Source organism: Anabrus simplex, chromosome 8 (assembly GCF_040414725.1).
Source record: "Anabrus simplex isolate iqAnaSimp1 chromosome 8, ASM4041472v1, whole genome shotgun sequence".
NCBI lineage: Eukaryota > Metazoa > Arthropoda > Insecta > Orthoptera > Tettigoniidae > Anabrus > Anabrus simplex.
Genome location: NC_090272.1, coordinates 128,232,295 through 128,256,292, shown reverse-complemented (window position 1 = coordinate 128,256,292; position 23,998 = coordinate 128,232,295). Strand labels below are relative to the sequence as shown.

Sequence of the window (23,998 nt, the reverse complement as noted above, 5' to 3'; positions counted from 1 at the left end):
GACTTTAGTTCGTTTAGAGTCATCTGAATAATTTCGTACGATAGCTTTGCAAGTGTGATTAGGCACGGTCAATAAATATAATGATAATGAGTAAAAATAATTAAACCTAATTACGGGCTAAAATTTGAATAAGGTCATGGGTTTAATGTTGGGTTGTTCTTGGAAAGAATTATCGTGTGCTCACTGTATGTAAAGTAGGCCTGGAACATGGCATCCTCCGGACGGAGTAATGATGAATTATACGTATATTTTACTGTGCTATTAATTTGATTATGACTTGCAGATGGACATTATATATTGTGTGATAATTTATGCATCCATTAGAGTCATTTTGGAAGAAATGTGTCACTGGACATGATTTCTTCGAGCTTGAATGCAGATTAATCGAGAGCCACGATATAATAGGAGAATAAGAATAAATGCCGCAACGCATGTACCGTAAGCGCGTATTCTAATATTTTGACCTGTGCTGTAGGTATTTTGCTTATTTTGAATGATTTCTGTTTAAAGGATTCCCTTGAACATCGTTGTATAATTAATTTCTGCATAAAAGTGATAACCTCAACTCTATCACGTTCTAGATCGATACCTGGAATATACATCATATTGTCATCTAGAGAATGATTTCCCTAATTTGGAATAAATCCAAAATTTAATAATAATGGGTTAGTGTTCGTGTAAATAATATTGCAATATTGTCGTGTACCTATGTGTGAATGTGTGATGTGTGATTTGATTATATTCCGTGTTTTGTGAATATTTCTTTAATGGTTTTATGATGATGTTCTCCACTGCGCGCGTCAAATTTTGACCGATTTACGTTATTTTCGCGTGTCCGTGATTTGATGAATTATGAATATTTAGAAGATTTTATTATAATTTAAGGTAGATTAGGATCTAATTCACTAACATAAATTGAATAAGAGAAGGCAACGTCCGTGGATTGATGTTACGAGGCTGAATTTTTAGTTATTGTACAGTCACTTATTGCATAACAACGAGTAACGTTTAGGTTGATATGAGATCAAATAAGAATTAATTATGAGAAGTTCTGTCACTTTTAAAAATGAATTGATTGATGAAGGGAAAGTCTAAGGAAGACTTATTAACCACAATTTCTTGAATTAAACATTTTTCAATAATTTTAATAAGGGAAAGAAAATTATCATTTTCTTCTAGAATTAAGTGAGATCCAGAAGGAATATTTTAATTTAAGCAATTTGATTATCATTATTGGAGAGAGTGATACCAGATAGTATTTTGATTTTCAATCCAGTTTATAGTAAATTAATGATCCCTATTATTATTATTATTATTATTATTATTATTATTATTATTATTATTATTATTATTATTATTACAGACAAGAACATTCGTTGAGCTTTAATTTGATCAAGATTCCTTATAGACGATAGCACGAGGAGAAGAGATTTTCAAGAATTAGTCCCAGATTTTGTAAATTTAATTGTTTATTGGAAGAGTGATAGTTTTTAATAAATGTATAAACCTATTTTAGCTTCTTTTCATTTGTCGCTAGTCCTTCATCTATTCCTGCCTTTAAAATTTTCTGCTCAGCCGATAAGCGAACGATCTACCTCTGAGACCCTCGCTCACCGGCGAGCTGAGCCCGGCATGATGGGGGCACTATGTATTGTTTGATGACACTGCGTTGTATATTCTGATATGTAAAAACGTGTAACCAGGAATATGGCACTGTTCACTTTTTAAATGTACATGTAGGCTAACTTTACAGCCATCACATACGTTATTGAAAATAGTAACTATATTATTTTATGCCACATGTATTATAGTATAAATGTTATTGTAGTACTACCTACCAACACAGAATTTCTAACCTCGTAAGGGCGGATATCTACCAGTTCTAACTGAACAGCTGAACAAAATTAGTCGCACATCATGGGGATCGAACCGCGGGTGGTCGGTAACCGCGTTCTGAATACAAGTACTCGGGGACCAAAATAACTGCTTGTTTTCACCGAGAAACAAACAGGAGTTTGAACATAGAACATAGAAAAATGAGGTGTATTAAACTTTTTTCCCGCAGCAGTAGAAATGAAGACTAAAAGGAAACTTAGTATGATAAACACATTATTCCTTAATAGTATGCCTACATATTTAAAAATCATATAAACCTATGCCATTGTGCAGATCCTTGTTGTTGTTTGTCCACACCGGTGGATTTATTCATTAGAAGACTCATCATAATTGATTGTCTGATCTTTCGATCGAAACATTTCTGACCGAGGTCAGGCTTTACAATTCCAGATGTGATCTGGAAAGGTGATTAATGAAGTATGAATTGGTGATAAATGAAATGCTACAAGTTCATCCTAGTTGTTCAGGACTGGGAGTAGGCATTTCCTCTATACCCCGCAAACGTTATGGTTTTCCAGCCAAAACTCGGGTAGCTGATTCCAGTGGTTTACCACTGGGCGATGGGGTCGCCACATCCCTACGCCATTATATATAATTAATTATTCAAAATGGCGGCGTATCATGGTCACTATTTTGCCGTTTCCCTGATTTTCTAAACACATGCATATTTATCTATGATTCATTTTTTTATTATAATTAGTAATATTATAGCTACAACATGTAATAGAATAAGTGAAGTAGGCTACATCAAGTATAAATATTTTTTCATGAAGTTATTTTTATGTGGTCAATTTTTTAATAAATTTTAATTTGACATTATTTTTAAACTTAACCAATGAATCTAGCTCAATAATTCTAGTATATATTCTTCTTACATACATGTAAAATTTCGTCTTAATATCTTACAAACTTTCTGTTATCAGTTCTGTAAAACAGAAGTTGCGGGAAACGATAATAAATTTACCGATAAAGGGCTTGCTTGGGGGACAGGGATTCATATTTCCGGTCATAACTCCGAAGGTATTGGAGATATTAACCAACTTTTGCGGTGTTATAAAGAGAAATGTTCAATTTTAAATGAAAAATAAATTGAAAAATAGAATTTTTGGTCGGTCAAAGGTGTTGGTCCCCCCTAAAATAATCGTGTTTTGTTGTATACCACGTATAAATCTAAATTTTGAAGTCTTATGTCAGGTAGTCAGACTCGGAATATAAAGAAATACTGATATATACACACAGTAAGAAGCAACATAAATAACATCTTAAAACATTAACTAGTCTATTCTTTATTGAAATAATAATCATAAATTAGAACTCTCCTTCATCTATCAGCTGATTGAGAACATTCAGTAGTTGGCTAAAACATGGTGATTGTATTGGACTTGGCCTCACTGTAGTGTACACATAGACTCACTGTAAAAACCGTAACGTGACGTGCAAAAAGGACGGCAACTCTTGCGCGACTCGTGCTGCATAATCTGAAGATGAGCTTAGACTTGCTCAATGTGTACAAGGTATCTGCCACTAAGGGCGGGAAATTGAAAAAAAAAATCCTTTGGTTTCGCAAATTAGAGATCAGAGGAGAACGAAAGTTGACCAGGGCAGGTAGGACAGGAAAAATGAAAGCGAAGTAAGGAGTAGCAATTCCAGGCCCCATGGTCGCCAATTCACGGTCCCAAGTTGAGACACACTGGCAGGATTGCCAACCTCATCCTGGAGAATCGAACACTACAGTCCTTCAGAGTGACCTAAAACAGTTGATCTTGGAAGCCTGGGTGTTTCTTCACGCGGGGAAAGAAAAACTGTATTCATTAAGGGTTGGGCTATTTACTCGAGTAAGGAAATAATATGCATTGTAAATGAGGGCACATGATAAAACTGAGCTAAACAGTGTTGAAAGCAGACACTTATGTATATTCATGTTGCTACTCGCGTTTAGTGGCTGGAAGAGGGAAAACAACACTTTCAAACACAACATAACATGTTTAAGTAATTCAAATAAATGTTAAAAGTGCAATTACTTGGGTCAGAATGTTGTATATTCAGTTTCGTTTTTCTTTCTCTAATTCGGTGAAGACATTATCTCTACCATTTTTAATTTAATTTCAATACATTTCAGCTAGAACGATGTGTACCCCATTCTGGTCGGCACAATTTACAGCCAGGATATGTTTTACGATAAATAACGCAAATAAAGCCTCGGCATTTGTCACAGGATTTCTATCTTAGTTTTTAAATGGAAAGTTGTCCGACTCGTTGGCTGAATGGTCAGCGTACTGGCCTTCGGTTCAGAGGGTCCCGGGTTCGATTCACGGCCGGGTCGGGAATTTTAAACTCCATTGGTTAATTCCAATGGCCCGGGGGCTGGGTGTTTTTGTTCCCAACATCCCTGCAACTCACACACCACACGCAATATACATGGCAGATGCCGCCCACTCTCATCGGAGGGTCTGCCTTACAAGGGCTGCACTCTTCTAGAAATAGCCACACGAAATGAATTAAAATGAAAAGTTCAGTTTCTGGTTTCTTTCTACACACTGGAAACTCTCCGTATGTTTTTTCGTTTGCACATGTTTGAGTATATCGCACTTCCCGCCATGCGCAACCGAAAAATCACACCTACATATACAGAATGTGAACGATGATCCTCTTCACCATAATGCAAGTTTCGTTGACTGAGAAAGAGAGGAATTTCCTATTTATTAACTGGATAAATGATCAAAATTCCTTTCTCCATCATCATCATCATCATCATCATCATCATTTCTGTACATCAGCTGGTCAGATGTGGGAATGAACAAGCTTCCTCTCGAGGCTTGTTCCACTATTTTTGAAAGCAGCCCCTCTTATTACTGTTTTGATGACTTGCTATGCCTAACACAGTCTGGGATTTTTCTTCAAAGTTCTTTCCCTTGGCATGTAGTAGTCCCTTCATTCATCTACAAGGGAGCAGATTGAGTATTGGAATGCTTCATCCGGCAACTATGCCATTCCGAAGAGCTCCACCGCAGCTGTCGTTATGGACACCATCGTGACCGTGGCACGGGGCCCTTACAAGGTGCTACCAGCAGGGCCACATACACCCCTATTCTCTTCGTCCAGGCTTGTGACAGGCAGAGGTCTCTTATACAGTGGTCTCACATGGCTGGTTCCTTTATTTTTCTTTAAAAATGAAATTACATATATCTTGCGAAACGATATCATGTCTATAAAAGAACACATCGCGCAACAGCCCCGTAGGGCCTTGGCCTACCAAGCGAGTGTTGCTCAGTTCGAAGACCTGCAGATGACGTCGTGTCGTGTGGTCGGCACGACGGATCCTCTCAGCTGTTATTCTTGACTTTCTATAACGGGACCGCTATCTCACTGTCACATAGCTCCTCAATTTTAAAAACGTATGGTGAATGGACCTCGAATGAACCCTTAGATCCAGGTAAAAAACAAAAGCAAAAAACATACCTGTCCCGGACAGGTATCGCCCGGAGTCTTTCTTAAAGCAACGTGAAATTTCTCTGCAGGATCTACTAAAATTTGAATGTTGGACATTTGGGTGGATAGTCAGTAGCTGAGCAACTATACCACCGGAATGAGTAGCTCGGATGGTGAGCGCTGGCCTTTTGAACTCAGGTTGATTGGTTCGGTCCTATTTTAGTCCAGTGGTATTTGAAGGTGCTCAAATACGCTATCATCGTGTCAATAGATTTATTGGCATATCAACGAACTCCTGCGGGGCAAGTTCCTGGCATCACCGTGTCCCCGGAGACTGTGTTACTGGGCTATAAAACCTATATATCTACGATTATTCTTCTTTTTCCACAACTTTTCTCACGCCTTGGTGGGTTCGCGGGAGTGAGCCGCGACGCATAACTTTATCCTGCCCTGTTTTACGGCCGAATGCCCTTCCTGACGCCAACCCCATGTGGAGGGATGTACTTACTATTTTGTATTTTTGAGGTGTTTCGTAGTGTGGTGTGTTGTATGTGTATGAAGAGAAGTGTATTGAGATGGACACAAATACCCAGTTCCCGAGACAGAGGGTTTAACCATACGTAGTTAAAATCGCCGGTCTGGCCTCGGATCGAACCTCGGCCCTTTGAATCGAAGGCTTGTAGATCGACTCTTCAGCCACGGAGCCAGATTATTATTATTATTATTATTATTATTATTATTATTATTATTATTATTATTATTATTATTATTATTATTACCGAAGACAGATAACATCTTTATTTTGCCACCTAAAGTAACAATAACTTTCAAATATTTATTCGGGAGATGGTGGGTTCAAATTTCACTGTGGACAACCCTGAGGATGATTTTCTGTGGTTTTCCACTTTATAGCTGGGAAAATGCTGGGCCTGTACCTTAATTAAGGCTATGGCTGCTTCCTTCCCACTCCTAACCCTTTACTCTTCCATCGTCGCTATTTGACTTATCTGTGTCGGTGTGACGTACAGCAAATTATAAAAAAAGAAGACTGATTTGAAGGGATTGCATCCTCTTAGTTCAAAGTCTTGAAACAACAGCCCCTTCCTCTATTCGTTATTGTTGTAAAGGGATCGCATCCACTTTGTTCAATTTCGTGAAACAACATTTACTTTTACTCCATCTGGTATTGATGTGGAGGGATCGCATCCTCTCTGTTCAACCTCTTGAAACAAAAACCACTTTATTCCACCCGGTACTGGCATGAAAGGTTTGCATCCTCTTTGTTCAGTCCCTTGAGACAAAAGCATTTTACTCCAGCCATTGTTATTGATACAAAGAAATTGCATCCTTTTTTCACCCTCATGAAACAACATTCACCTTACTCCATCCAGTATTGATAGGAAGCAATTGCATCCTCTTTGTTCAAAGTCTTGGAACAACAGTCCGTTTCTCTATTTGCTGTTGTAAAGGGATCATATCCTTTTGTTCAACCTCATAAAACAAGTGTCATCTTACTCCATTCAGTATTGATAGGAAGGAATTGCATCCTCTGTTCAAATCCTTGAAACAACAGTCCTTTTCTCCATTTGTTGTTGCAGAGGGATCAGATTCTCTATGTTCAACATCATGAAACAATATTCATCTTACTTCGTCTTTTCCCGTTACGAGGGGCAGACATCTTAATTTTGCCCCTTACAATTACATCACCCTTCTTCGTCCGTTGTTATGAAAGACTGCAAACGTCTTCGTTTCTACCTCTTGAAACGTCAAAAATTACCACCCTACTTCTTCAATTATTGTCACTGTGAAATCAGAATCTCTATCGCCTGATTACGTCATTAATGCACTGAGATACCCTTTCCATAAATCTCACTGATGGTGTTATAGTATAAACCAGTACTGTGAGGTTCCCTTGTTTTAACTGCACTTACTAGAGCTAACTTAGAGACCACTGCCACCATAAAATTCTTAATTTATTGCGTTAGCCCTCCTAAGATCACCATCTATATAGTTTATGGCTCGCAGGGAATATAGCTGCATGTAACCAGCGCTTATCGCTCAGTTAGTTAAGAAAGAAAATAGCGAACATAGCAATCAAGGCTACGTCACGCAAAGTCCTTCCTGTACGCAGAGTAATGAGTGAAACTATATTCCTACACACGCCTACTTTACATCCTATAAAATAAAGCATATTTGTTCGATCGATCAACGCGAATGATGTAGGTACAGGGTTGCAGATGGAATCTACGAGATACAGGGACTCACCTTACGTTCCGTCCGGCATTTCCATCGAGCATTCACAGGGATGAGGAGCCTCCATGGCTCAGACGGCAGCGCGTCGGCCTCTCACCGCTGTATACCGTCGTTCAAATCACGGTCACTCCATGTGAGATTTGTGCTGGACAAAGCGGAGGCGAGACAGGTTTTTCTCCGGGTGCTCCGGTTTTCCCTGTCATCTTTCATTCCAGCAACACTCTCCACTTTCATTTCATATCATCTATCAGTCATTAATAAATAACTTTGGGAGTGGCGACCCCATCGTACTAACAGCCTATATATGCTTCATTCATTACATCCCTGACCCGGTCAATGACTGGAAAACATGTTGTAGGTTTTCATTTTCATTCACAGGGATGAAATTCTGTTGTCATTTTCCTCCTCTGCAAGGGAGTCATCTGCAGAACGTCTTCCAGATGTAAACCAAGTTTTCGCATGTGTGGTTTATGTCTGCTGCGTGTTTCACAAATAGTAGTCACAATTTCATTAATTAAACTGAAAGCTTGTGTATACTACAATAGTGTTGACTATTGACGAAAGGGGGAGAAGATCATCTGGTTTTTCTCTTAATTTTTGTCTTCGTTATACTGTCTGTAGACCGGCTCCGTGGTGTAGCGTTAGCGTGTCTGCCTCTTACTCGGAGGACCCGGGTTCTATTTCCGGCCAGATTAGAGATTTTTACCTGGATCTGAGGGCTGTATAAAGGTCCACTCACCTTAGGTGATTACAATTCAGGAGCTATCTGACTGCGAGATAGCGTTCCCGGTCTAGAAATCCAAGAATAAACACACGACACGTCGTAATCTGTAAGTCTTAGGCCGCGTGCACACCGAGCGCGCTTCGCATAGTGTGTCGCGTGTAGCGTGAAATGCTATGCATAGCGCAAGGCGTGCTTGCTGTTCACACCGAAAACTCTTCGCCGTGCTCTCAGCTTAGTTTGGCGCGAGGCGTTTTAGGGTCGTCACAAACTAATGCCGTTATCCAAGTACACTAGAAACAGTTTACTGATGGATAACAGTTACCTAAAATTGAAAATTAGGAAAAAGAATCGAAAGTGGGTTCATGAATTTAATGAAGAACGAATTACGGTACTTTCAGAGAATTCCATCGTTTGCACAGAGATGCAAGACTTTATCGCGATAAATTTTATGATTACTTAAGAATGACAAAAAAATGCCTTTGACCTTCCAAACCCTGCAACTGAAATGTGGCGTCAAGTAGCAGAGAAGTATTGGGAGAAATTCAATTTTCCGAATTATCTAGGAGCACCGTGCAGCAAACACGTGGAAATTAAATTTCTGGCTAAATCACGCTCTTTATATAATAATTATAAATAGTATTTTGCAATATTGTTACAATTAGCATACACAATTAATCATCGTAACAAAAGTGGAGTAAATGTGTGACAAATATAATTAATAAACAGAAATATTTACTTCCAAGCCCACTACTAGCCTGCAGAGTGATATTCTTCATGTTACCACCCTCCATTGGCAAAATTATAAACCGATATGACAGAGTCTGGGAGATTCTATGCACTTTGTCACAAAGTGTCCGGCTACATGGCTAAATGGTTACCGTACTGGCCTTTGGTCACAGAGTCCCGGGTTCGATTCCCGGCAGAGTCGGGATCATAATTAGTAAATTGCATTGGCACGGTGGCTGGGTGTTTGTGTGTATTTATAATCATTTCATCCTCATCATGATGCAGGTCATCTACGGGCGTCAATTCAAAAGACCTGCACGTGGTAAGCCAAACTTCTCCTCGGACACTTCCGACACTAAAATCCATACCCAATTTCATTCTGTCACAATGTTAAGCCCAGTAAAGTGTGACAGTAGAAGTAATATTACTGTATATGTTTACTGTAGGAATGCGATACAACTGTTGTAGATACTTAAGTCCACTTATTTTGCAAAACAGTTACATTTTTATAGTTTTTGCGGCTTGGGATCGATATTTCTTCTCTTTGAAACACTGCGTGAACAATTTCTTCTTCCATACATTCAGAACCAGCTAGGTAACGCTAAGCAATTAACCAACACTGCGCGTTGTCTGGCGCTTCGCTTAGCTGTAAGACAGGCGTTCAGCGCAGCAGAGCGCGGACGGTGTGAACACCTGGATTACGAACAAAGCACTGGTTATGCTTAGTGTGACGCTTAGCGTTGAGCAACACGCGACACACTATGCGAAGCGCGCTCGGTGTGCACGCGGCCTTAGGGCTGAGCAGCGGTCGCTTGGTAGGACAAGGCCTTCGAGTCTTTTGCGCCATGGGGATTGGTTTTGTACTGGCTGTACGTTCTAATTATTTTACTTAAATGTTGAATGTTAAGTTTATCACACAAATACCTGATAATTTCCTCTTTATATGATGCAGTTAGGACTCCTAGCCATTTAAGTGACAGTTATATAACGATAGTTCCAGTATTTATCTAGAGAGAATCTGGTGCTCGGCTTGTATTTATTATTTAGCGCGTAACTACAAAATTAAATAAGTAATGAAGTTCACACTTTGTAATGTAGTGGTTAGCGTCATTAGCTGCTTCTCCCGAAGGCCCGGGTTCGAGTTCCGGCTTTGCCACGAAATTTTGAAAAGTGGTACGAGGGCTGGAACGGGGTCCACCTAGTCTCGGGAGGTCAGCTGAGTAGGGGGTGCCCATTCTCTCCTCAGCCATCCTGCAAGTACTTTTCCGTGGTTTCCCACTTCTTCTCCAGAAAAATACCGCGATGGTTCCTAACTTAATGCCACGGCCGCTTCCTTCCCTCTTCCTTGATATTCCTTCCAAATCCCCCCACCAGAAGTCCCTGTTCAGCATAGCAGGTGAGGCTGCCTGGTTGAGGTACTGGTCCTCCTCCAAAGTTGTATCCCTCGACCCAAAATCTCACGCTCCAGGACACTGCCCTCGAGGTGGGAGAGTTGGTCAACAGATTAAGAAGAAGAATGATTTTTTATTAGCCAGCTGTGTGTTGTTGAGGCAGCGTGCTTGTCTCTTATTCGCAGGCCCTGGGTTCGTTTACCGGCCAATTCAAGAATTTTAATTCTGGACTGAGGAGTAGAACGGGTTCACTCGATACAAGATTCTCTGAAGCTTTTAGTTACAGGAAGAAAGCACGCAGGGGAAGATGACGCTACGTAGATCAGTGGTTGCCATGTTTACAACGGCGCCGGCGGCGGGAAATTTATAACGATAACTCCAGATAGACCCCCAGCGCAACAACATATCCACGTAGGTGGGCACTACTGAAAGTGATAACATGAAAGCTAGGAAATTGTGGTGGTGGACAGCTGTTGATATGTCACTGGAGCCAGGAGCTAAATGTCAGTAAAGTAGATCTTGAAGCGCCTGAATGGTGGAGATTGTGCAGCAGAAAACAACAATAAATTGTTTGTGACTGTGTCGAAAGGAGTGAATTATATGCAGAAGTAACCATGGCAGTGACAAGAAGTTCAGGTAATTATAATTATAATTTTGTGTCGCTATTTATAGCCGAGTGCAGCCCTTGTAAGGCAGACCCTCCGATGAAGGTGGGCGGCATCTGCCATGTGTAGGTAACTGCGTGTTATTGTATGTTATTGTGGTGGAGGATAGTGTTGTGTGTGGTGTGTGAGTTGCAGGGATGTTGGGGATAGCACAAACACCCAACTCCCGCGCCATTGGAATTAACCAGTGAAGGTTAAAATCTACGACCCGGCCGGGAATCGAACCCGGGACCCTCTGACCAGTCAGCCAATGAGTCGGACAGAAGTTCAGTTTATGTCAAGAAGTAACCTTGACAGGGAGGAAAATAGTGATTTACTCGATTAAGAAACGGTATCAGTGACAATAACTTTGTCAAGAAATAACGGTGACAGTGAAGGGAATTGTGAGTTCTCAAATAAGTAACGGTGACAGTGACAATAAGTATGCGAAGAACTAACGGCGGCATTGAGAATAATTGTAGATCGATATAGTATGTCACAGTTACAATCATTATATAAAGAACTAGTTGAGACAGTGACGAGATTTTGAGTTATATGAAGAACGAAAGCCGATAAAGGAAAGAACGGCGAGTTGTGCGGAGAACAGGCGATGATAGTTTCTCGGGTAACTCACGATTCCAATTACTAACGGTGACAGTAACAAAACAGGCGCTGCCTGGTCGAGGGCGTAAACGCACTCGGTTTACCCGGAAGGATGTGTGTTCGATTCCTCGTCAGGAAGTCGAAAATTTTAGAAACGAGATTTCTACCTTCGGACATGCACAGAGCCCTGATGTTCAATCAGCCTGCAGTAAAAATGAGTCCCAAGTTAATTCCTGGGGGCAAAGGCGGCCGGGCGTAGCGCCAACACTCTACACCATCAAGTGCCGCGGTTACGGATAGTGGAAGAATTTACCTTCCACCCCTCCCAGGACCTTCGTGGCCTGTACGGCGATGGCTTTGATTTTCCTTTTTGCTTGACAGGAACATGAATGGTGGGTTATCCGAGTAATTAACGATGAGGGTTTTTTAAATGTCAATTCAATATCGGCACCTGAGCTAAGGCTCTTTTCTAAGTGTAATACAGATGAATTATAATGGCAGATATATTCACAGTGTAATGACAAGTAAATGAAAAATCCCCAGCCTGTTTCCAGTAATTTGACCGGGTCAGGAATGAAATGAAAGAAGCCCCCATCTAGCTGCGAGGATAGGAAATGTGCCGCCTGGCTGAAGCCTGTCGCACTCCTCTGGGGCAATGATAAATGACTGACAGATGAAATGAAATGTTAATGGAGAGTGTTTCTGGAATGAAAGATGACAGGGAAAACCATCTGTCCCCCTTCGCTTTGTCCAGCACAAATCTTACATGGAGTGATCGGGATTTGAACCACAGTATCCAGCGGTGAGACTCCGGCGCGCTGCCGGCCGAGCCACGGAGGCCCGTAATATAAAAAAGTTAACATATAATATAACATTATGTAATAGATATGATAGGACAAAGCTTCATAAACATAATTACCATACTACTGTAAGTATTTAGTTACATTACTCTTAAAATAAATAAAGTTGGTAAATTGTTTATATATATATTTTTGGAATTGAGTGATACATGGTTATAGAAAAATGTCGAGGAGAATTATGACCATAACTAGTACAAAGAATCTGAGTGTAGTGAATGTTATAAATCATTCTTGTTTCATAATTATGAATCTGTGAATTGGTAATTACTGATGTGTTTGGGCGGACTAACTTATTTTGAATTTTATAGATCATAATTATAAAAGCATTTATGCGGAGATTTAGAAGTGGGAATATATTACAATGTTTATACAAATCTTTAGTCTGTATCAGAATGGGCAGTTTGAAAATTATTTTTAGTGCTCTTTCTTTTTTGCTATTGGCTTTACGTCGCACCGACACAGATAGGTCTTATGGCGACGATAAGATAGGAAAGGGCTAGGAGTGGGAAGGAAGCGGCCGTGGCCTTAATTAAGGTACAGCTCCAGCATTTGACTGGCGTGAAAATGGGAAACCACGGAAAACCATCTTCAGGGCTGCCGATAGTGAGGTTCGAACCTACTATCTCCAGAATACTGGATACTGGCCGCACTTAAGCGACTGCAGCTATCGAGCTCGGTGCTCTCTTTCTAAGGACTTCTACCTTTCCAAATAATTCTTTATTACAGCATGCCCAGACATGTGTCATATAAGAGATATGGCTTTCAATAAGAGAATAAAATAAAATAAAATAAAATAAAATACCCTTCAACAAAGCACTAGATATTTTATATCTAAATCTACTAAGAATACCAATCACAGGGATAATTTTATTACATATAGTCTCCACCTGATTACTCCACGATATATTTTAATGTATAATCAGTCCTAAGAAGTTAGTACTCCGCACTCTCATTGTTCTACGATTGAAGAAAAGCAGATTTATATCCAAATTTAATGCATATAAAGGTTAGTGAAAAATTATGTAGTTTGTTTTTGTTAAGTTAATGGCTTATCGTTCGGAATTAAGCCATGTTTATGTAATACAGTATTCTGCTGCATATTTTGTTCAAATTCGTGATTGCTAGGGCCTGTATAGAAAATACTAGTGCTATAATGAATATGTGAAGAACAAATGATGAGTGTGACAAGAATAGTGACTTACCGGAGGTATGAACGGAGACAAGAGTGGTGGCTATTGTAAGCAACTAACGGAGACGATTAGCGAAAACAGAGTGTACGTATGCTGAAGCTCTGCACCACGTATAGCCGTTGCATCCCAGGTGAACTCCGCCAGTTCAATATTTATTGGTTTGGCTACATACTGCATGAATGTTTGAGTGGGTGCTGGCTGTAATGGTCAGTAGCTCTCACAGCAGGGCTAATGGACGTGACCTACTCTCACACTTCGCGGAATACGTTCTCATAAGGTCACAGAATTCAGCGTTAAACAAGAAAAATGTCTAAAACAACGATTTTTCTGTTTTCATGATTTGAAAATAAACGCACGAACATCAAATAATGAATATTATAACTAGGCCTGTGATTTTAAGGCAAATGCCTATTTTGCTCCATAAGAAATAACATGTAATTTTAAAATATGTTGACATTTCATGATGACTCCCTTATATTCATAGAGTTGTATAGTGCTCTAAAATATTCAGTTGACCTTTAGAGCCTACTTAACTATTTTAGTGCCTATATTGTACACTTAAAATAAAATTCAACATCCGTTTTTTTTTTTGCTAGTTGCTTTACGTCGCACCGACACAGATAGGTCTTATGGCGACGATTGGACAGGAAATGGCTAAGAGTGGGAAGGAAGCGGCCGTGGCCTTAATTAAGGTACAGCCCGAGCATTTGCCTTGTGTGAAAATGGGAAACCACGGAAAACCATTTTCAGGGCTGCCGATAGTGGGGTTCGAACCTACTATCTCCCGAATACTGGATACTGGCCGCAATTAAGCGACTGCAGCTATCAAGCTCTGTTTCAACATCCGTAATTTTTATGATCATATAATGTACATTCCTGAATGAAGAGCAGAGCAGCACTTTGGGTTTTAGGGGATAAAGTAAGAGTCAAGTGGTCGTCTACTGAGGAAGATTCCAGGTTATTCAGTGTTGAAACGGATACATCAGATAATGGATGGGGAAATGGTAGACTTACGTAGTGAAATTTAACTGATGAATGTTAGTAAATTTTCATATAACTTCTGTGAGTGTGAAGTATTCTTTTCCTGCTATAAAAATAAATATTGAAAATAATTTTTACAGACAAATGACTGGAAAATTTGGTGAAAATTGTTATGTACTGTAAAGAAAACTGCGAATGGAAGTTCTGTAGGAATGGTCCTCACAAACAAACAAACACATACTGATTATAATTTTTCATTTAATCGCTAAGTGTTTTTGACAAATGTATTTTTAATTCTGTCTTAATTTTCCCGTTAACGTAGTCAACGTTATTCCGAGGCGCAAGGACGATTTTAGGAAATATCCCCAGATTACTGATTAGTATGTGTGCCGGGCGAGTTGGCCGTGCGGTTAGGGACGCGCAACTATGAGTTCGCATCCGGGAGATAGTGGGTTCGAACCCCACTGTTGGCAGCCCTGAAAATGGTTTTCCGTGGTTTCCCATTTTCACACCAGGCAATGCTGGGGCTGTGCCTTAAGGCCACGGCCGCTTCGTTCCCACTCCTAGGCCTTTCCTGTCCCATCGTCGCTATAAGACCTATCTGTGTCGCTGCGACGTAAAGCAAAAAAAGGAAAAAAAAAAAAAAAGAAAAACCTGATTAGTGTAAAGAAGGGATTGTTACTAAGTTGTATTTCCCTTTAAAACAATAATCACCACTGCCAACGTGTTGGTCAATGTTTGAATAACTGTTGCCATGGCAACTGGGGGAACTTGCGTAACCAGCCTCCCTCTGTTACTTACCTCCCTCCGCACTCCCAACCACCAAGACATTGCATTGCTGCCTGTTCAGGCCAGACGCCAGTAATAAAATAGCGCCGCTGTAGGCTCAGACACCTGTTGCCGTAAACATGAAGTTCCGGTAATTCTACTGGCGACTGCATCCGGCTGGTATTCTTCTTATTCTCCCTGAACATATCCCTATTTATAGGGCCCGATACGATATGTGGGTTTGGCCTAGTTTTGCGGCTGGATGCTCTTCCTAACGCTAACCGTATGTGGAAGAATGTATTCACTTTTGCAAGTTTGGTAGTGTAGTGTGTTATGTTGTTGTAGATGGAGAGGATCGTATTAAGACGAATAAACATATCCAGTCCCCGAGGCCAGGGGAATTAACTATACGCACTTAAAGTCATTGGTCGGGACGGGAATCACACCTGGGCCCCCTGAACAGAAGGTTAGTACGTACAGTAGTAGCGATTGGGAGTTAGAAGTGGAGAGGGGATCAAAAAATATATAGATAACAAAAATACTCTGTTCTGAAGGATATAGCGGGTGGGGTACATCAAAATTGAAACAAATAGGTTTTTTAATGCTCTCCGAGCGAATTTCGACGGAGAGGTAAAGATCACAGTCTACCAACTTCAGTGTGGTCATGTCCGACTCGTTGGCTGAATGGTCAGCGTACTGGCCTTCGGTTCAGAGGGTCCCGGGTTCGATTCCCGGCCGGGTCGGGGATTTTAACCTTCATTGGTTAATTCCAATGGCCCGGGGGCTGGGTGTTTGTGCTGTACCCAACATCCCTGCAACTCACACACCACACATAACACTATCCTCCACCACAATAACACGCAGTTACCTACGCATGGCAGATGCCGCCCACCCTCACTGGAGGGTCTGCCTTACAAGGGCTGCACTCGGCTAGAAATAGCCACACGAAATTATTATTATATAGTGTGGTCATAATAGTTTTTTGATATTTTCATTAAATACTATACAGCAAAGCTTTAAAAGTCATTTAGTATTTGACTGTACACACACACACACACACACGCGCGCGCGCGCGCGAGGAATGAGTGAGACGGCCAGACTGATGAATGTGCGGGGTAAACGGGTGAATCTTACCTCAATGTCCACGATCTTGAAACAATATAACCCTGCCATTTTTCCTCACAGCACATACTACACACTGCTGCGCGAGTCTCCACTACTTGCTTTGGCGCTGTACGAACCGGTGACAAAAGACGTTTTGTGCGTATTTCTGCTAGGTATTTTTCGTAATATATAAAAAGAAATTAAAGAAAGTATTAGCTGCTAAGACAACAGGGTTTGTGCATATTGCTTTTTTAATGTCCCATAATTCGTACTTTCAAGTGGCTAAAATGGAATACAAATGTAATATTTTCTCCTCAAAGTGGGGGGACTGCCCCACCATCATTCCCCCTAATCGCCGCCACTGAATACGCTGACTATTGAACCAAGGAACTGGACTACAACTAGATCTGATATATTCTATAAGATACTATAAGATACAAAATGAGCTCCTGCTTCCCAAATCACACCATTAATTTTAATAGAATATTTTATGATATTTTTAGAGAGCCCTGTCCCTTCTCTCTCTTATCAATAAATAAATCAATCAGTTGATCAAAATCAATCAATGATATGCATTTAGGGTTATCACCAAGCTAAATGAAATGGCGAATGGCTTTCAGTGCCGGGAGTATCAGAGGACAAGTTCGGCTTGCTAGGTGCAGGTCTTTGGAATTGAGGATCGTGGGCGACCTGCGCGTCGTGATGAGAATGAAATGAAGATGAAAACGACACATTTACCCATCTTCCGTGCCAGCGTAATTAACTAATTATGGTTGAAATCAGGAATCGAACCCGGGACTCCTGTGACCTTAGGCCAGCACGCTAACCATTTAGCCATCGATCCGAGTCTTTTCTTAAATGGTTTCTAAGAACTTTGAATTTATCGAACATTTCACTTGATACATTATTCCAGTCCCTAATTAATCTCCCTATAAATTGATATTTGCCCCAATTCTTTCCCTGAGGAGATGGACATCAATGCACAAATATTCCAGTGGAAAAGTTTTGCAAAGTTTGTGAACTCATTGGCAATGTTTAAAAACAAAAAGAGGAAGAAAAAAAGGAATGTGTCGACTAGAGATGCATGCCAGTCGTAAAGGCATCTAGAATGAGTACGAGATGAATGGAGCTTACCTCGGCGGCGATGTAGGCTGGGATGACTGACAGCAGTAACTGTTCCTGCTGCTCCTTTTCACACTCTAGTTTGACGCGTGACTCGATACACTGCCGAGTACCCTTGAAGGTGTGACGATGGGCCGCCTCCGTCATGTGGCGGTAGTACAACCCGGTACCACTAGCACACAGCAGGAATAGAGCCTCACCAGCGATCTGCCAACAGAAAAAAGTCGTAATTATTGCTTCGTTTGCGATTTAGATCATCCGCGTGTGGTGACCAGCAGTGCCAGATTAACCAATACGCAGGGCAGGCTACCGCCTACGGGGTCCGCGCTGCCAGGGGCCCCAAGAAAGCAGATCAGATTTAGACACCATATAATAAATTATGCGGCTGAGTGAATGGCGGACAAGTTTACGAACACATTTGCGAGAAGTTTCTGAATTACAATGGCGATCTGAGTTAAAAAATAATTGTCGTGTGAATAACACTTGTCTTTTATACAGTTCACAAACATATTTGTAGATATGAAAGGTAACACACTTGCAGCACGACACCTGTTACTATAGTTGACACATAAGGATGTCCCTAGTGACCAGTTTTCTTTCTTACTTTCTTTCTTTCTTTCTTAATCCGTTTAGCCTCCAGGGTTGGTTTCTCCCTCGGACTCGGAGAGGGATCTTACCTCTACAACTTCAAGGGCAGTGTCTTGGAGCGTGAGACTTTGGGTCGGGGATACAACTGGGGGCGAGGACCAGTATTTCGCCCAGGTGGTCTCACCTGCTGTGCTGAACAGGGGCCTGATGGGGGAATGGGAGGATTGGGAGGGATAGAAAAGGAGGGAAGGAAGCGGCCGTGGACTTTAGTTAGGAACCATCCCGGCATTTGCCTGGAGAAGTGGGAAACCACAGAAAACCACTTCGAGGATGGGTGAGGAGAGAATAGAACCCCTCTCTAGTCAGTTGACCTCCTGAGGCTGAGTGACCCCCGTTCCAGCCCTCGTACCACTTTTAAAATTTCGTGGCAGAGCCGGGAATCGAATACGGGTCTCTGGGGATGGCTCTTAATCACATTGACCACTACACCGCAGAGGCGGACAGTAACCATTTTTACCGTCCAAATTTCCTTCGGTGTCAAACAGCCTCATCTTTTAAAAACAAACCGCAATCATTAGTTAGAAATGTCAAACTAATTTTCGGAAATTTATAACCGAAAAAGTACAAAGTATGCAAACAAATATGCCCTAACAATTAGCTAAATATGACCCAAAAATGTAAAATATGACTTAAAGCATTTTACGGATAGGTAACAAGTATTAGAGTATTACTAACGTGCCAGAAAGTGATTTGCGATAATACGATAATACAACAGGCACCTTTAATCAATCGAACTAACTGAGCTACAGTAGGTGCGTTAAAACTTTATACACTTATTTAGTATCAGGCCTGAGGCGCACTTCTCACTCTGTTTTTTCCTAAAAAGAAATGAGAACCAAAAAAAGGAACGAACTATTAGCAATACTTTTCAGTATCTGTCGGCGTACATTTGTACAGCACCTCCTTTTTTCGGTATCATGTCTTTTAAAACTGCTACCTATTTGTTTCGGGGAAAGAAAGTACATCTACTATACAGTCTTTTGAAATCCTGTGTTATCCTTTGTTTGGCACTCGATGCAGATAACATGTACCTACCTTGTTAAAAATGGCGCCTCAATTTAAACAAAAATAATCAAAATATGAACTTATCACAAAAATGAGGACAATATAACCAAAGCAATAAAAATGGCCGAAATATTCTATTCATTTTTATGCAACGTAGAATTGCTTTAAATTGGGTCAGGAACCCATCATTCACAGTTATTAATTATATTTTGGTAAAATGTCCTGAGGAGTGAAATATGACATTTCCTTAACATCCGAACCTTAGTCATGACAGTATTGAGGATTGATAGGAGTCTCATCATAGCAAATGCTTCTGTTGAACGGACATTTTTCAATTAAAACTACTTAAGTATTGTTCTCGAGGTTCAGTGGCACAAAAGAGACTAAACTCTCTTGACATTATTTATACTGAATATCACATTAAAAAAAAAAAAAACAGAAAGTAAAACAAGACTCAATAATTTCACTGCGGAAAAAGTAAGGCAGGCGATTGTTTAAAGGGTTGTAAATTTGTTTAGATTTAACCTATTCTTTTCTGTTTTGTAGTGCTGTATTACATTGCTTAACCTTGTTAATATTATGCAATACGTCAGCCTCGTGTCGGTAGAATTACTGGTACGTAAAATAACCCCTGAGGGACAAAATTCCGGCACCTCGGCATCTCCGAAAACCGTCAAAAGTAGTTATTGGGACGTAAAACAATAGCATTACTATTATTCTTAATATTACTACTAATACTGTTTTCATTTAGAGTAACTGGAATTTTAATATAAACTTAAAGATTTGAAAATGTTCGACTTTTTAGCTGTTTTATTAACATTTGGGGATGAAATTGAATACTTGATTGGAAGTATTTTTCGGGGAGGGGTTGGGAGTGGGGGCGGAAGAGCTGAACTGCCTCTACCCATCTAGGGCTTAATCCGGCACTGATCACCGGTACTGTTGTACCAATTGCAGTCGTGTGCATCAGTTATGGCGTGCTTAAATGTCACCAGGATACACATAATGCATGTGTGAAACTTCATAGGAAATGACTCAACAGCAACAGATTCAGCGAGTAGAGACAAAGCATAGCAGGGCGACTTCCATATGGCTATATCAAAATGTAAAACTTTGCTCGCTTCCAAATGTTTTTTATCCAATAAATGCAATCGCGAAATAACGAGGTGACAGCTAATATTTCACGTATTTAAGCATATACTGTATTTGAATGATAATATTAATAATAATAATAATAATAATAATAATAATAATAATAATAATAATAATAATAATATAAGCAGGGCCGAATAATTTTATTATTAGCGATAAACGTACCAGTATGTATAGATTTTATCATGAATATACCTACATTTATAACAGTAAATTGTTTGCGAATTTTCGCGAAAACTCGGTATCCCTGCGCTAAATCTTCTTTTATGGGATAAGAATGAAATACTATATTTAAAAATATTCATTTAAGAAATGTATAAATTATGAAGACTATACCTGCAAGAGATTTTTTTTTTGCTATTGGCTTTACGTCGCACCAATACAGATGGGTCTTATGGCGACGATGGGACAGGAAAGTGCTAGGACTGGGAAGGAATCGTCCGTGGCCTTAATTAAGGTACAGCCCCATCATTTTCCTGGTGTGAAAATGGGAAACCACGGAAAACCATCTTCAGGGCTGCCGACAGTGGGGTTCGAACCCACTATCTCCCGAATACTGGATACTGGCCGCACTTAGGCGACTGCAACTATCGAGCTTGGTGCAAGAGAATTGAGACCAAGAGGAAGAGAATCTATTTGGAGAGGAAGCCCGGAATTCTACTTGTCTGTTTAATGGTCTACAGGGCCGTTTTTCTAATCCCACCATAGCTACTGCTGTTATATGTAAACCTCATCTCAAAAATTCCCAAGGGAGGAGAGTGGGGCTGCGGGAGGAGTGCAGTGCGGGTGGGTGAGCCGTTAATATATTTCTGATATTGGGGGAAACTTAGGGAAAACATTTAGTTTATTGCTGACAGTGATGGGGGATATCGTGAAATTGGAATTCCCAAAACATATGCTTGGTGCAAATGGTAATACAATTTCATGTTGATATACTGCAGCACAAGAGTTGAGTGGCAAGGAAGGACGTGAATCGTGCTTAAAACACGTTGAAAATTAATCCTGATTTTGTGTAGACTAGAACTGAGCAAAATCTAGGCTAATTTCCACAGAGTAAAATTATTACAAGTAAGCCTAAATTATAATAATACAACACTACAACACAGTAGTCAACCTGGAATGCATATACGCGAGTGAATGTCTAGTACGGAATCACAAGCTGAATGAATTAGAAGTACTGGAGAGAAGAATTATACGGAACATACTCGGTCCAGTAAGAACTACAGAATTCTGGGAATCAAGAAGTAATGATGAAATATACCGGGACATAGAAAACATAACAGATAGCCTACAATGAGGAAGAGGCAATTTATATTTTTTGGACATTTATACAGAATGGATGGCAACAGGTTAACCAAACAGATCTTCAAATATATTTGGAACAAAAAGTCAACAACAACCTGGATTCATGAAGAAAAGAACGATTTGGAAAGAAACAACACAATGGAAGGAGAAGCTGCAGAGAGAGATTCTTAGAAATAAAGTGTTAAAAATGGAAGAATTGCAAGATCGGTAGTGAAAGAAATCAGGCTCAAAATGGTCAAAGGAGGGGAAAAGGAGGCATAGTGAGCAGACGGAGTATTGGAAGAAGGAACAACAATGGATGAAGCATTGAAATTGTCACGTGGTCCCTAGAAGAACCTATCGGAGAAAGAAAGATAATAATAATAATAATAATAATAATAATAATAATAATAATAATAATACCGGGAGGTACACCTCTAAGCCGCACATTTAAATCTTGGGCCTAAAAGAACTCCTCTACTGGTGAAATCGTGAACTTGAAACTAGACCTACTTCATCCTTTACTCAGAAGATGTCACTACAGTAATTGGACGTAATTTTCTTATTGTGAAGTTTCATGTACTGTATGAAATTCTACGTGTTTTGTTTACCAGTCATCAAGAAGTTTGGACCTTCTTCAACAGAGGTCACTGCTAAAATACTTTCATGTACCCTGGTGCGAATTGGAAGAACTTTGATTTGAAGAAGTTTTGTATTCATAAGTTAGTTTTTTTTACTAAATTATGTTCATTCATTTTTGGGTTGGCAATATTGATCTTTTCTTTCCGCATGTTTTGAATTTAACCAATCATGAATTTCTGTAATTAATTTTCTGCCTATCACAGGTTTCCTCCTCGATTCTGAGTCACTTTTGATGTTATCCAATAAAATTGAGAGAGTGTGGCTGGTTTATTCGAGAAAGGTCTCGAACTTTCCCCGAGGGTTTATAAACTGCGGATTTTCTCGTCTCTTGGCCATTTCATCGTCGTCTAACTAAGTGTGTGTGTCAAGCAGGAGGCGGGAGGCGCCTCTTCCATCAGGAAGCAGTTCTTCAGCAAGGTAATGGCCATCTGACATATTACTTTTGCTAGATCCGCAGTTTAATCTGAGGGAAAGGTCTGAAACTTTAACTATGTAACCGACTTCTCTAAAATGTAAGTTCTGCCGGCTAATGTAAAAAAATTCATAAAATCTTTAACTGTAACTCGGGGATAGAGAGTGATGTACCCTCTCGAGCTCCCCTTCATATTGGTTTGAGGTGACTACGTTTTGTAACTGGTTTTCTTCCTTTCCGTAATGTCTTAATTTATTCTTATACGAGTCACCTCAGTAGTTTGGGAATAGCCCTTGTTTCATCGGCCTAGCGCCCCTTAGGTAAGAAATAATATCTAGGAGTGCAAGTACTCGCCTCCATTCAATTTGTGTTTCGGGCCATTTACTTTTATAAGTTGTACCTTGATGGCAAGTAATTAAAATTTTCTGATATTGCCTTGTGTAGGCTTGAGAACTGAGAGCACGTTAGCTCTTTTTCAAATGTTGTAAAAGTGCTTCTGGGAGGCCGGATTTTGTAATTGCTGGAGCAAGGACTCCATGTATTAGGGGATTTCTGCCCTTAAATAAAGTTGTGATCTTTGTAAATTCGAGCGTGTAGCTCAGGAAATGTAAGCGAGGGGCTTGAAGCCCAGGACTTGTAGAATTCACTACCTTGTATTTTGCTTGACTGATTTCTAACTTGCCTATGGGATCTGTTATATTGTTATTTGTTGATTATTTTGAAATTCTAAAAAAGAAAAGAAAATATAACCTTTGTTAAAGTTTTAAATTCCATTCTTGACTTTGTAGTTAGACCCATTCCCCCGGCACCTTCTTTCACCTCTGCGTCCACGGGTAACCCCGTAACAACAACAACAACAACAACAACAACAATAATAATAAAAAGTACCACTACGGGGGCCGATATCCTTCGATGTTAGGCCCCTTAAAACAACAAGTATCATCATCATCAAGTCCCACTACGTATTTTTACGGTTTTCGGAGACGTAGAGGTGCCTGAATTTTATTCCGCAGGTGTTCTTTTGTGTTCTAGTAAATCTACTGGCGTATTCGAGCCCCACCAAATACTATCAGACTGAATGGAGACCAAACTTACCGACTTGGACTCAAAAAGCTAGTGTTTTACCGGCTGAGCTACTCAGTCCTGTTCTGACGGTATTTGAAG

The 23,998-nt window shown here is 40.2% G+C and overlaps 1 protein-coding gene across 3 annotated transcripts in view; it reads right to left on the bottom strand.

Moving 5' to 3' along the window:
* Ac76E (adenylate cyclase type 2 Ac76E) overlaps positions 1-23,998 on the bottom strand; it is a 1,381,264-nt gene that overhangs the window by 463,623 nt on the left and 893,643 nt on the right. For all 3 annotated transcript variants that reach the window (XR_011018659.1, XM_068228989.1, XM_068228988.1), the window contains one exon: positions 17,704-17,898. Coding sequence is in view for 2 of the 3 variants with exons in the window: in XM_068228989.1 (XP_068085090.1) it covers positions 17,704-17,898 (195 nt within the window). In the remaining variant the exon portion in view is untranslated. The remainder of the gene's footprint in view (positions 1-17,703; positions 17,899-23,998) is intronic.